The 13631-nt window shown below is 40.9% G+C and overlaps 2 protein-coding genes across 2 annotated transcripts; one reads left to right on the forward strand and one right to left on the reverse strand.

Moving 5' to 3' along the window:
- The first annotated feature begins 750 nt into the window (after positions 1 to 750).
- On the forward strand, positions 751 to 6097 carry spata1 (spermatogenesis associated 1). The gene is made up of 12 exons (XM_041934946.1): positions 751 to 879; positions 987 to 1093; positions 2119 to 2236; positions 2444 to 2497; positions 2826 to 3225; positions 3662 to 3818; positions 3920 to 3974; positions 4181 to 4292; positions 4375 to 4500; positions 4656 to 4831; positions 5112 to 5210; positions 5675 to 6097. Exons 1-12 carry the CDS (start codon positions 820 to 822, stop codon positions 5822 to 5824), a joined length of 1614 nt encoding a protein of 537 aa, XP_041790880.1. The 5' UTR covers positions 751 to 819; the 3' UTR covers positions 5825 to 6097.
- On the reverse strand, positions 5691 to 12205 carry ctbs (chitobiase, di-N-acetyl-). Its single transcript, XM_041934945.1, has 7 exons — positions 12003 to 12205; positions 9861 to 9999; positions 9356 to 9564; positions 8967 to 9138; positions 8767 to 8864; positions 6926 to 7087; positions 5691 to 6573 (listed from the first exon to the last, which is right to left on the reverse strand). The coding sequence occupies exons 1-7, from the start codon at positions 12114 to 12116 to the stop codon at positions 6385 to 6387; spliced, it is 1083 nt and encodes a 360-aa protein (XP_041790879.1). The 5' UTR covers positions 12117 to 12205; the 3' UTR covers positions 5691 to 6384.
- Between the last annotated feature and the right edge of the window lie 1426 nt (positions 12206 to 13631).

Below are 13631 nucleotides of genomic sequence, written 5' to 3' on the forward strand. Positions count from 1 at the left end.
AAAGTTTTCACATTATTCGTGCCCGACACACCAGCTTTGCCATCGATTGTCGACGCATTTTATGTTGCCTGGTGGCTCCAAACATGACATAAAAGTCACGACGGGGTTCTGGGGGAGAAAAAAAAATCTATTTCCCGTTAAATTTAATTATTACGACAATTGTGAGTACACGAAAGCAGCATCTGATCGAGCCAGATTGCGGCCTCTAGTGGTGAATATGCACCATCACACTGGCGAATATAACCGGGGGGAGCAAGAAAACGAGTTTTTAAATGCAAGAGTTACGCAACCACTGAAATAAGATAAAAACGATATTAAAAAATTGTGGTTTGTGCGTTCAAAGAAAACTAGTGTCACGTGTCGTCGTAGCTTGCTAAAACTAGGCCTATAATTCCCTCAGTTCACATGAAACTTGAACGGAAGAATGATGCTAAATAAAATGCAATAACTACCCTACGAGCACTCACAACTCGAAATTAAATCAACATAAAAAGCATATAGGAGTAAGTTTAAAAACTGAATTATACCTGCATAACAAATATAACTTGCAGGACTGTGTAGGCTCTGGTAACCGCAGGTGCAACAAGCTGCTTCTTTCTGCAACAGTTGTAGTCATCATCAGCACCAGAGCAACCACCCTGCTGGCACCCTCATAAAAGAAACTCCACTGGACGACTGGCTGTGTTTGATGACACCAGATTGTAACCTGGCAGTCCACGCCTCCACAGCGCAGCAAACAAGACTTCCTGCGGTCAAACCGACGGGTAACTACCTTCTGTCAGTGTTTCTCTGCAGCTCCTGACGCTGGCTGGACTGATCATGGAGCTGTCTTGTGAGTCAGTGAGATATCCTGAGGACAGGAGACCGGCCAGTTGTAAGGTATGTTGAAAGACTGAATGCATTGTTGCAAAAGTTGCATTTTATAATGAACTAAAGCAGCGTGCTCCCTGAAATCTGTTGTTGTGCATTTATATTTATGTGTTTAGTATGTGGAGCTCCATGTGCTGTATGTGCCAGATGACCAGTGGGATGTGAAGCTCAATAAAGTTCCTGCAGAGGCCATAGAGAGCTTCATATCTGCCGGCTTCATCAGGTGAAAGTGCTGGAAATGTTTAATTTGACTCAAGACATCAAACTCAGAACAGGATAAACATTTGTATTTAATTGTCGTGTGGGAACTTGCACACATAGAAAGGTATGAAAAATTTTGGACATCCCTGATCAAAATTTCTGTTGCTGTGTACAGTTAAGTGAGTAGAAGACGGACTGATCTCCAAAAGACATAAAGATTTAAGATTCAACACTTTAAGCAAGTGAATTGCATTATTTTTATTCTGTACCGCTTTGTGTGAAAGCGCCATGCAAAGGTTTGGGTACTCCAAAAGATGAGAGTCTCAGAAAACCTTTACCAGACCTAAGGCCAGGTGATGCAAATTTCCAAGTGTCATAAGAACTCTGACTCATTAAACCTTTTCCCAACAAACTGCAGTCATGGGCTCCTCTCAGCAGCTGCCTCACACTCAGAAAATTAATAATAATCACTGCAGTAGCAGACATTTGCACGGCAGTGTAAGTATCTACACTGTAGAGAGTCATGCAGCAGTGTTACATTGATTTGGAAGTTTTGTTATCAGGTAGTTCAGTGGTATAAAGTCCTCCACACAAGGAAACATGTGCATGAACGTGTTCTACATTAATCTGCAAGGTAACCACAGCCGTCACACAGACGCACTGAAGTAAAAGTACAATATTTTTTTCTCAAGTTCTGTGGAGTGAAACAAAAAAGGCTCACAATATCCAAATGCTCATAGTGGTCAAAGTACCAGCACAGCACCTGAGTGAGTACTTTATGTGTCATACTTGTTTTTTTTTTTTCTAATGATGGATTTTTGTTTTATTCCAGTAAATATTAACCTTTTTCTCAGATCTGTATTCACAGCGTTTAGGCTGTAACAGGCTACTAAAACACACTGAAACCCAGACTGTAAAGTTGTATCTCCTGTTTCTCCTGTGCCAGCTAAAGTAGCTTCAACGCATATCTGTCACAGTCTTACACAAGCATATGTTGTGCTGCAGTTTTGTTATCTAAAAATCTCATTCTCTTCACTGGGATGTCAGGGTTTATCCTGACCTCACCCTGAAAACGCTGAGGAGCGAGCTGGGAGCTCTTCTGGGCGCCGAGAGGAGCGTGGACAAATTCTCCTTCCTGAAATGTGTGGGGCGCAGTCTGGCACTGGTGAGTGCAGCTGGCTGTTTACTGTGCTTTTCTATAGCTGCTTGTGTTTCGCGGGCCAGACAGGAGAGAGAAACAATGCAGACAGTTTGATTAACAAGTTCACTATTCAAGTCGCTACACTGAAGGGTGTAAAGTGTGTGTGAGAGAGTGAGCACACAGTTTTTACTGCCATGCCTCTTACAAGAACCAAATTCCTCCCTATTACAGGTCAAGAGCAAACAGGAGAGGGATCTGAAAGTGAAAACATTCGCTCCACCGTATGTATGTAGAATCCATGTTCCTTATTTGCATTTACTAGAGTTTTAGTAAGTGTCTAAGTCTGGTGACTTTTTCTTTGGCCTAGTTTCAGTCCAAGAAAATATGAATTTCTTTCACTTTTCGAGAGATTTTGCCTTTTTGATGCTATAAAGAATAGATTTTCAGGATTTTCTTTAATAAACAAAAAGTCTAAAAAACCTAATACGCCCTTGTGCTCCCACTCAAAGAAGGTGGATTAAGCTCTGCATGATCAGGTGATCCTCACACGTCAATAATGCTTAATCTTCATGTGCCAATGAAGCTCCACGAATGTCTTGTCCCCTATCTGCAGGCCCCGCAGCCGGAGCTTTACCTGCTGCCCTCTGTGGAGAGCGGCAGCAGTGTTTGTTCCCAGCCTCTCACCCCAGACACCAGCAGCAGCTCCTCCGACCACCAGACCTATTACCACCCTCCCAAGACGTGCAGCCTGCCAGCAGGAACAAAGCCGCCCGTTAAATTCCCCCTCATCCCCCAGTGTTCCCATCAGCCGCCTCCCACCCCCAGCCTGGAAGACGAAGAGGAAGAGGAGGAGGAGGAGGAGGATGAGGAGCAGAGCTATAGTTCTTCAGAGGCAGAAGGAGAAAACGAAGAGGAGGGTCCTTCTTCCAACAATATAGAGTGGGCAGAGCAGGAATGTGGCCCAAGGAAGTCCCAGAGTCAGAGGGCACCACAGGCTGTTTCACAGAATAAAGGTAAAATTAAAGGTAGCCTACGATATATAACTCCTGCTCTGCACCAGAATGCGGCATACACTCCAGTTGTACAAATCTTCAGCCTGTGCAGGTTTCTGTAACTTAAATGGCTGCTGCTGTTCGCCATGCTTTAGAACAGTTCCCATCACCCATCTCTACCATTTTTGCTGCCTAAATATTGTTGCAGTTAGCGTGAAAATGAAAAGCCACTTCAGTCTATATCATGCTACAAAATACTCTATCCTCATCTTTTTATTTATTAAGCATATTGTAGCTTTGGAAATGATACGCTGGGATTTTATAATATGCCCAACCGAGTGCTTTTTGCATTGGTGAAAAAGCTTTGTGCATTAGTCAGCACCGGCGACTTAACAATTTGTAGCCCCAGTCTTTTGGGTCTCACATCGCTGGACTTAGCTCTTCTGTTGCTCTATAGCTACAGCTGTACAACAGTGTGATGCTGATTCAGCTCACGGGAAAGAAGAAACCTGCAGGAAGAAGAAACAGCACCACAGGCAGAACAGAGCGGCCAATGATTCAGGAGTAGCTCTGTCTCTGGAGGACAGAGATTCAGGCTTCTCGCTCACAGACGGGTACAGTGCAGCTCCCACGCCAGGCTGAGGCCTTACTGAGTGCCACATTTGCATACTAATACTACTGCTAGAGCCTATTCTAACAGTGTGTCTGTTTGCAGGCTTGGGACTTCAAAAGACGCACTGAAGTCCACCAGGAATAAACCAACAAGCGGAGTAATGTATAGCATTACATATGTGGGCTTTTAATGGGCTTTTAAAGCAAGCAGGTCCAGTCTCTTGCAAGTTCTTTGGTGTAGTGATTAGTCCAAATTCCACTGCCAGCAGGTGGGTCAAGTGGGGTCTTTGAAGCGAACAAAGAGCTGGAATTGAGACAAGTCAATGGATTCCGATGGACTCATGTGTTTACTGCTCGTTTCAAGGTGACAGAAAGTCCAGCGGTGTTGTCTCGGCCAGTTCGGTGCACCTCTCCCCCTCCAGGTCTGCACTCGGTCACTCAAAAGGCAGATGCCTTTCCCTTCTTTCAGGCAAACAGTAAGCTGTCACTTTGGCAAAATACCAAGAATTAACGATCAGTGTTTTTTCTTACAGAACTGACATGGTTTGTTTCTGATAGGAGAGGAACTAATCGAGGAAATCAAGCTGGTGAGGGAGGAGAGGAAGCAGCTGGAGTGGACGAGGCAGGAGTTGCTAAGAAAGGGCAAAGATCTGTTGGCTCAAAACAGACATCGCAGGAACCAAGGTGAGCAAAAGATACTGTAAATAAAAAGCTTGTATTTGCAGGACAAGAATATTCATGACAAAATGACATTTAAGGATAAATATTGCCATGACAAAGCTTTGTTTGACAGCTGATTCCTGGTTGTAGACTCTGCATTTCCTATATTTTTTAAACAGCACGTGACAGCTGGAAGAAGAAATATTTTGAAACCAAGAAGTCCACAGCACCATTGGAGGAAAATCTGAAAAACCTGCGGCAAGAGTTGGAGACGTTTTACAACAAACTTCTGCACCAGCTCCAGGCCAGAGATAACAGAGGGAAGCCAAGACGACAGGGCAGATCTTCCATAAAGGTAAAATCAAATTCACCTTGAATTTATGGACTCTATTGTGTTCTGCCTAATATTAAAAGGTAGGCAAAGTATGTATTTGTGCACGTAATTACTATGGTCTGGGTGAATACTGGAATCTGATTGGCTGCAGGGTGGCCATTTATTCCTGATAATGAACACGTCGTCTGCAGTCATCCCTGACATATTGTGTAGCTTCTCGAGAAATCAGATACACTAAGTGATATTTTGAATTTCCAGCATACCTTTTACACAGCATGCATTTTACTATGATTAATTTCAGAATGAACTCATCATTCAGATCATGACAGAGAGCCATGAGATTGACAACCTGAAGAGGAAGGTAGAGGATGCCAAGATGAAGCTGGTAACAGAGATAAAGGTAACTGATTTTCTATGAATCGGTCCAACTGTTTCTATAACCTACAAACAAAAGGAACAAAGGAAGGGAACTAGTTGGTCAAGAGATATTTGAAAGTAGCACACATTTTCAACATCCCACAAATATTGCTATGCGTGTTAACACCCTGGAAAGTGCTATTATTCCATTAAAAATGGACTCACATCATCACTCGTGAAGACTACAGTGCAAATCAGCATGTTTGAACACTAAATAAATAATCATGAGTATTGTTAAGCCCTATATCCACTTAGCACATTGACATCAAGTCATTTTTTCACTGTTTACTCACATGTACATGTTATTTCTAGAACCCTTGAGCACTGTGATAAAGGCCTAAAAATGCCATGTTTTCATCTTTACTTATGATAGATGAGCTTGTTTAGTCAGCTGGTGAATTGTATTAACAAACCATTTTATTTTCTTTCCATGAATGTGCTGCGTAGTTGAGGAAACAGGCTGCCACAGAACTGAGGGCCCTGAAGGCTGAGCTGGCCCAGAAGAAGAGCCAGTCCTCTCATCCTGGTCCCACAGTCTCTTCAGGCTTTGGCAATACCACACATGACAGACCCCAAGTTCAAAGCACCTCCATCTAACTCAGTACCTGTACATACAGAGCTGTGAGACAGATGGACTTTGTTACATGTATGTGTCGTATGTTTAGGGAGAGTAACATAAAAAAAAAATGATTTTGTGCAGCTCCACTTTCTACATGACTTTTTCTTTTACTAAGTCTCAAATTTCTCAGGTGCTGTAAGCTAGTTACTTAAAGAAGAACTCTACACCTAAAATGGTGAATGTACGTAATTCCAATCATTTACAGAATCATCAGAAAAGTTTTATTTATGAAAAATATAAAGTGCACAGATCTCAGTAAGCTCAGTATTGGTCAATCAGACGTACTGCTTGTGTACGTCGCATTATAAAGATTGGTTGTAGAAGCACAGTTATTTCAGTTGACACAGAGGAATGTCTGACGACGTTACTACATTCAACCACAACAGCAATAAAAGCCACAATAAACTCTGAAGTGCAAGTATGCATCCCTGAATTCAGAGGGAAGTCACACCCCAGTACTGTTACAAAGAGGTATATTGACTTAGCAACGGGCTCAGGGGTGATGTAAATTTCTGCAGCAGTGTTAACCTTATCCCAGCTAGCATCCTAAGAGTGCATTCCACATCATTGCGGTCTGCTGCCTGGCGACCGGTTCATCGCTGTAATCCAAGATGTTGCCGTTCCACATGCCAATGCCCCTCAAACCTTTAGATCTCACATAGTCCGCCTTGGGACAAATACTTTGTGGGTCGTCATACCAAACCTGATGAATCTGTCCTTTCTGGTCCTGTGGGGAAAGAGGTGCAGATGGTAGTGATAAAGAGAAGGCATTCAGCAGGGATGTTTTATTGCTGCTTGGAAGGGGCAGTTTGTTTTGTTTGGGATGTGACACTGTGGTAGCTCGAGTGGATGCCGGCACTCTAGATAAACAGCCCTTGCCTAAAACTGCCTGGCTTATTGAGTCGTCAGTGCATACAACAGTCAAGCTTGAACTTGGCAGAAAGACAAATAAACCATGAAATAGACGCCCACTTAGCTCAGCCATAAAACATCTAATACATACATACTAAAATACTAGTACATTTTCAGGTCAATTAAAATAGAATTAAGACATAAACTGAAAATTAAAGACAACATACCTTGTAATTGAAGTAAGGAGCCTGCTGCTCGTCGTCCCAGAGCCTGCCGGACAGTGAGGTGTTGACCTGCGTCATGATCCACTTGTATGTCTTCTGTCTTCCAGCTGCATCGCTGCAGGGGGCGCCACGGAAGGGAACTTTGGCAATAAAACATATTCCCTCCTGATAGTGGACAAGACATTAAGAGATATCTGTGTTTATATTTAAGACAGAACAACTTACAATATACTGCGACATGAAACAAGTGTAAATAAATAATAGCAGTAACATTCTTTACCTTCAACAACATTTTAAGGGTGTTGATTTGTACATTATACCTTATTTCATACACAAAGGCAATTTTAAGTGCTTTACATGTTTGCACTAAACCACAAGTTCACATCGGATTAGTTAATTTTTTCTTAGTGTCAACAAATCCCATAAAAGTTTCTAATTTGCTTCTGCAAAAGAAATATATAGGTCACTACATAAGGAATAGAAAATATTTGTTATGGACTACTTTGTGCTGAATATTGATGCACATTCAGTGCTCCACTGAGTATTTAGAGCATCAGTATGTAGAATTGACAATTTGAAAAATACACTATAGTGCCCATGTTCCTGGTAATGACCGAACATGTCACCAAGTGTAACACTGCAATATCAGAAGGCGGAGCAACAGCCAATGTTTTGGGGGCTTCTTAAAGAGCCAGCGAATATTTAGGTGGAGAGCGCCGGTCATTGTTTACACTCCGACTGGCAACCTGACCTTCAAACTCAACAACAACTTCACATTTCTGCTACTCTCTATAGGCAGATGTCTGCATGAATGTAGATTTTAAAAAAAAACAAACAAAAAAACCCGAAATCCTCGTTGTATGAAAGCTGACGCTTCCCCCCCTTTTTGCACTGCACGTGGACTGTTTATCTGAATGCAATCAAAGGCCACTCAAACATGAATGTAGTCTGAGTGTTTTGAACGGACTGGAAATCAAAACTCTTCGAATACCAAAATCTTGTCCCCTGCTTTCAAATTCTGCATTCACATGCAGATTTCTTTTTATAGAGATTATAAAAAATGCTGTTTATAATGAATGTCAGGTTGGCTACACAGGGACAGTAGTACATGTGCATAACATCAAATCATTGTTCACTGGGATTTGTTGGCAATAAGAAAAAGACTAAGAGTTGACGGCCATGCAAGGGGCACTGTGAGGGGTCACAGCACTGCTTTGAGCTAAGAGTTAACCTCAGTATGCTAACAACATTCAGGCTGCTAACATTTTCACAGTGATGTTAACTAGACGCTGATGGGAATGTTTTTAGTTTTGGATGTATTTGGTCATACATCAAATTACTGGACAATTTCATTTTTTGTCCAGAAGATGGTGCTAGATGAAACCTTAAAGGATGAGCATATGTCCTCCTTCTGAGGTGAGCATGAATGTGTTTCACTTAAAACAACAAATGTCAACCTCATGGTGGCGCTAGAAGAAAACTCAGGGGATCAATGTGATACATAGTCTAGGCACCATGAATGTCTGTACAAACTGTTGTGTCAATCCATCAATCCAGCCAATAGATGTTGAGATATTTTACAAAATAAGTCAATAAAATTTGACATGCTTGGTACTAGAGGAGAGATCAGAGGACCGCTAAAGTTATTCATCCTCTGACGACCATGAAAGTCTGTGCAACATTTCATAGCAATCCATCCCACACTGGAGATATTGCCATTCCTAGAGCCATGATGATACCATAGCTAAATAACTTACTAACTGAATAATCCCAGACCTGTTCATTAAAAACACTCAACAACCAACATTTTAACTGTGCTAGCTTTTAAATAAACAGTATCTTACCTGGGAAAGGTTGAGGCATGGGTAGTCATAGCCGTACCATGGCAATCCCATCACTAGCTTCTTCGGATCTATCTTCAGATTCACATACTGCTCATAGGCTTAAAAGAAAGATAACAGGCATTTCATATGGCGGCGATGAGTAGTCCTGCATTAACAAGCTGATCTATTCTCATTCATTACTAAATAACTGGACAACAAACCATTCAGTGTTTGAGCGAGTGGAGCATTGGCCATTGCAATACAGTCCCCCATGATCTGGCTCTGTTCATCATAGGACATCACAAACAGCAGGTCACAGGATTCGGCAATGGTAACATAATCATAGCAGCGCTTGTCGATACATTTTGGTGACCAGGCGACGTCAAATGAGACCTAAAGATCAGGATGAGACAAACATCACTGGGATGGATCTTTGAAATAGAACATTCAGGCCAGGCAGGTTCAGGTAGGCGTATAGTGCTTTCTTTCATTTACCTGCCTGGTTGATTCATATTTAGGATGATGGAGGGGTTTAAGGCTTTCTCGCACTTCACTTGGAAAAAGAAAATCAAATAGAGCCAACCCAATCTTGTCAAAACATTGTCTTCACCTGAGAACCTGGGATCTCCCTGTGGAAGGCCTCAGTGGTCTCTTTGACCAGGTTTGTCAAAGCATGGTACTCTGGCGAGCCCTCCTCCACTGCTTGTTCGATGTCGATGTTGATCCCATCCATAAACTGGCCCTTGGCCAAGTTGACCTTCTCTGTTATCCACGCTGTCCTGTTTTCTTGGTCCACAATGTAGGAGAGGGGAACGTCCCCTTTTCCCACCAACAAGGAGATAGAGAGATGACCATAAATACAAGGACAATGGGTCGATGAACTGATGACAGCTGGAGCATGAAGAACTAACAAAGTTGAAAAAATATATCAGGAACTGGCTTTCTATCTTCATAACATTTACTGTGAAATGATGAACAGTGGGAAGCATTTATAACAACCAGACAGACATGTAGGTGCTGGAACTGTAGCCATTGTAAAACTACTGGTCAAAGAAGGGACAATGGACAAACTGCACATCAATTCATACTGCAGTGAAAAAAGGAATTTACTCTACCTTTGAGTACAACTCGAGCTCCTTTGGAGTGAGCGTAACACATAAGTTCAGCATCGTATTTTCCAAACGTTGCCACAGTCGTCACCATGCTCCAGTTGTAGGACTTCCACGTCTTTCCACCCACATCAAACACAAACACCTGAGAGGAACACACAGACACACGACTGTGAGATGAACTGCTCCTATTCATACTCCACTAATGTCCCACAATTTTCTTTCAGCAATTTCTTTTATTGATAAATCTCCAAAACTTAAAATCCTTTTTGACATATACTCAAAAGATAACAGTACAAAGACAATATATTTTATTTTTGACCAAATCAACTTTATTGATTTCTGTAAATATCTGCTTATTCTGAATTTGATGCAGCAACATGTTTCAATCAAGTTGGGACAGGAGCAACAAAAGACTGGGAAAGTTGTGGAACGCTCCAAAAACACCTGTTTGGATCATTCCACAGATAAACAGGTTGATTGGTAACATGTGAAAGCATCATGATTGGGTATGAAAGGAGCATCCTGGAAAGACTCAGTCGTTCACAAGCAAGGATGGAGCGAGGTTCACCACTTTGTGAAATATATGATTATATAAAGGATGTCACTACGTGGGCTCATGAACACTTTGTTAAATGGTTGTCAGTAAATAGAGTTCATCTGCAAATGGATTGCAGAATGCAAATGCATTCTGTTTTTATTTACATTTTTTAAGTGTCACAATTTTTTTGGAGAGGGGGTTGTATTAGAAACAAAGCAGGGCTGAAAGATTCCTTTCAATGTATTGATTGTTTTTCTAGTAAGTCAAATTTAGTCTAGCCTTAATGTTGAAAATGTAAAATGTTGATCACAAGCAGCCAGAAAATTTCTTATAACAATGTGAAATGGTGAAACTTCAGCAAGCAGCAAATGTTTTAATTTTATATTTGATAGTTGGTTAACACAATCATTATATCATAAAAAATGTTTGACCAGTCAAAAAAGTTGATGGGCATTTTTACTGAATGCATGTAGATAAATCTGGAAGCTACAAACTGACAAAGACAAACAGCTGTTTGCAACTATTGACATCCCTCCACACTTCATACTGTTGATTTCTACTAAGGGTCAAAGCAAATACTTCATTATGCAGACAGCTCTTAATGAAACCAACTGTGACTCTCTTTGCACTGTAGCAAATAAAATGTTGTGTGTACACGGCACATCGGGCTGAATAACAACAGACCTTTCTCCCAGCAGACATTTCACCTTGCAGCAAAAGTACAGGTGTAACTAATGACATTAACAAATTAAGAGTGTCAGTCAAAAATGCCAGTGAGTGTCCAAGAGACCAAATGTGCCTAAATGGGGAACCGTCTCAAATATCAGACCACTGCAAACCAAACAGACTGCATGGATAAAGAGGAACAGCAGTCCCAATCTGAAACTTATGACAGAAACTACAGCATACAAATTGAGTAAAAATTTGTAAATTGCCATTTACAAAGCCAATACATTTCCATCAACATACAGTGTTTATGTAGCTCCTTTTTCCAGACATGTCGTCCTTTGTCATGAAATGGATATAGATGTTTAATTCTTCCTGTACTGTTCCTTCAGTAAGAGATTACATTTTCTCATTCATTATGATTAGTTTATATATGTCTTGGCTCTGATAAATTCAAAGTTTTGCAGGTGAAGATTCCACTTTAATGCTCACTCACATTTTATAGACCTCCATCAAAAGATCCACTTTTATTACAGTCATGAACATTGTCTAAAAGGTTTGTAATATAATTTTCATGGAAGTGGAGACATGACAGTATAAGAGATGATGCAAGAAATTGGTGCAGTAGCCTGTAAAATGTAATCTAAATACGCGACACGGATATCAAAGTAAAAAATATTCAATTCAGCGGGTTTCAGTGTCAACAATTTCTCGTTTTCTGTCTTAATGTCGAACTTCACCTGCCAAGTGTGGGCTCTAACATCAGCAGCATGTTGGCTGCCAAGCATTAGTTTGTCATAATGACCAGCTTTGCACTGATAATCAATAACTTACTACTGAATCACTATCAATTAGCAATAAACAAGTGTCTAGGCAGATGGACAGTGGTGGTGGTGTTTTTAACAAGCTAACGTTAGCTAGCGTTAGCTAACGTTAACTACCTCAAAGTCTCTCTCCTCGCGGATCTGCTGACAGAGCTCCGGTCTCTCACACGGACACACGGTAGCCCCGCAGACCAGGACTGAAGACGACAAAACCAGAAGAAACCAGGACATCTTTACAGCACAAGGAACAGGAACTTCAGACCGAGAAAAGTCGGTGCAACTGGTCGGACTCTGAACTGTCAATTAGTCCCGCTGGTCTCGTCAGTTCTGTACAGAAGCTGACGTGGTACAAACTTCTTCCGGTTAGCGTATAGCACGAGGATGTTACTGACAAGAAAGTACACCAAAACGTTGCTATGAAGTGAAAATAGCACTTCAATTCCTATTAAAGATTCATATATAGTGTTGAGATGCATAAGCAAGAAGAAGTAAAGAGAGCATTTCATTCACCTTTAGACCTCAGCTGTGCAGACACATTACGGGACTTTGTAAGCTCTTTGATTACACATACATGGCACCTTGCTTCCTATAAAACTATGTCCTTGCATATCAAATAACATCCTACTTTCCATGCTTGAACATATTTCTTACATGTTGTTCTGAAGTGAAGGGAAAAACTCTAATATTTCTCTAGGAATACTAGTAAATACATTTTACAAGTTGGTGTTTTTGTAAAGCCTCTGAAAAAAACAGGTTTGAACCGATGAGCACAACTCATGAGACCAGGCCAGAGAACAAAAAAAAATGTTCAAGTTAACTCAAGGTCGAAAACAGGTGAAAGTCAAAACCTGACACGCAGGGGAGATGAGGCAAGGTGTCCAAAAGGCAGGCAAAGGGTCATAGCAGGCAGAAGGCAAAAGGCAGAAGCGCACTAAATAATCTGGTGTGGAATGAATAGAAGAAGGCCAGTATTAAACTGTTACTGGGCTGGTGGGGAAAGGAAAACAGGTGGGAGCTGCAGGATCTGAAATGACCAGAGAGACAGTACATGGCAAGTGAAAAAAGGAGACAAGGAAAATGACAGAGGAGAAATTGGCTGATATCAACTGAAAATGTTAAATTCCTCCATACATTTCATTGCTTTTCATTCCCTGTACTGACATTTGTTTTATATCTGCTTAACATGCATATTTCCAACAGACTAAATCTACAACACTTTTATTGGGAGATCAAAAAACAAATCAGAGGGAAATGGTTTAGCAAGTCAGAAAATGAGTTTATATGTATATGATTATGTATACACATGCTCGGATTATAGCTTGTAATGCTGTTAAAATTTACTGGTACAACACGTGCAAAGGCAAACTAATATGGTCTTGTTGCAGAGATGAAATGGTTTTAAAAAAAACAGCCACGATTAGTTTATCTATAAGTTGAAAGTAATGTGAAATATTAAATTATTTCTCATTTCATCTTCTCATCCAAGTTTTATTCTATTGCTGCACTACATTCTAGTCTGGTTTGATGTGATACAGTAACAAAAAAAGAGAGCACCATCTTCATCATATGAATTTTCAAATTTACTTGCAACTTTATTTTCAGTTTGATGATTTTGAAACACCGTCACAACAAAAGTTAAGAAAACATATTGGACTGTTGTCCAACATATTTTTACAACATATGTTGACTGAGTCAACAGTGCCTGGATCAGCTTGACAAAATTACAGATCATGACACAGTGACATT

This window comes from Chelmon rostratus, chromosome 4 (assembly GCF_017976325.1).
Source record: "Chelmon rostratus isolate fCheRos1 chromosome 4, fCheRos1.pri, whole genome shotgun sequence".
Classification (NCBI taxonomy): domain Eukaryota; kingdom Metazoa; phylum Chordata; class Actinopteri; order Chaetodontiformes; family Chaetodontidae; genus Chelmon; species Chelmon rostratus.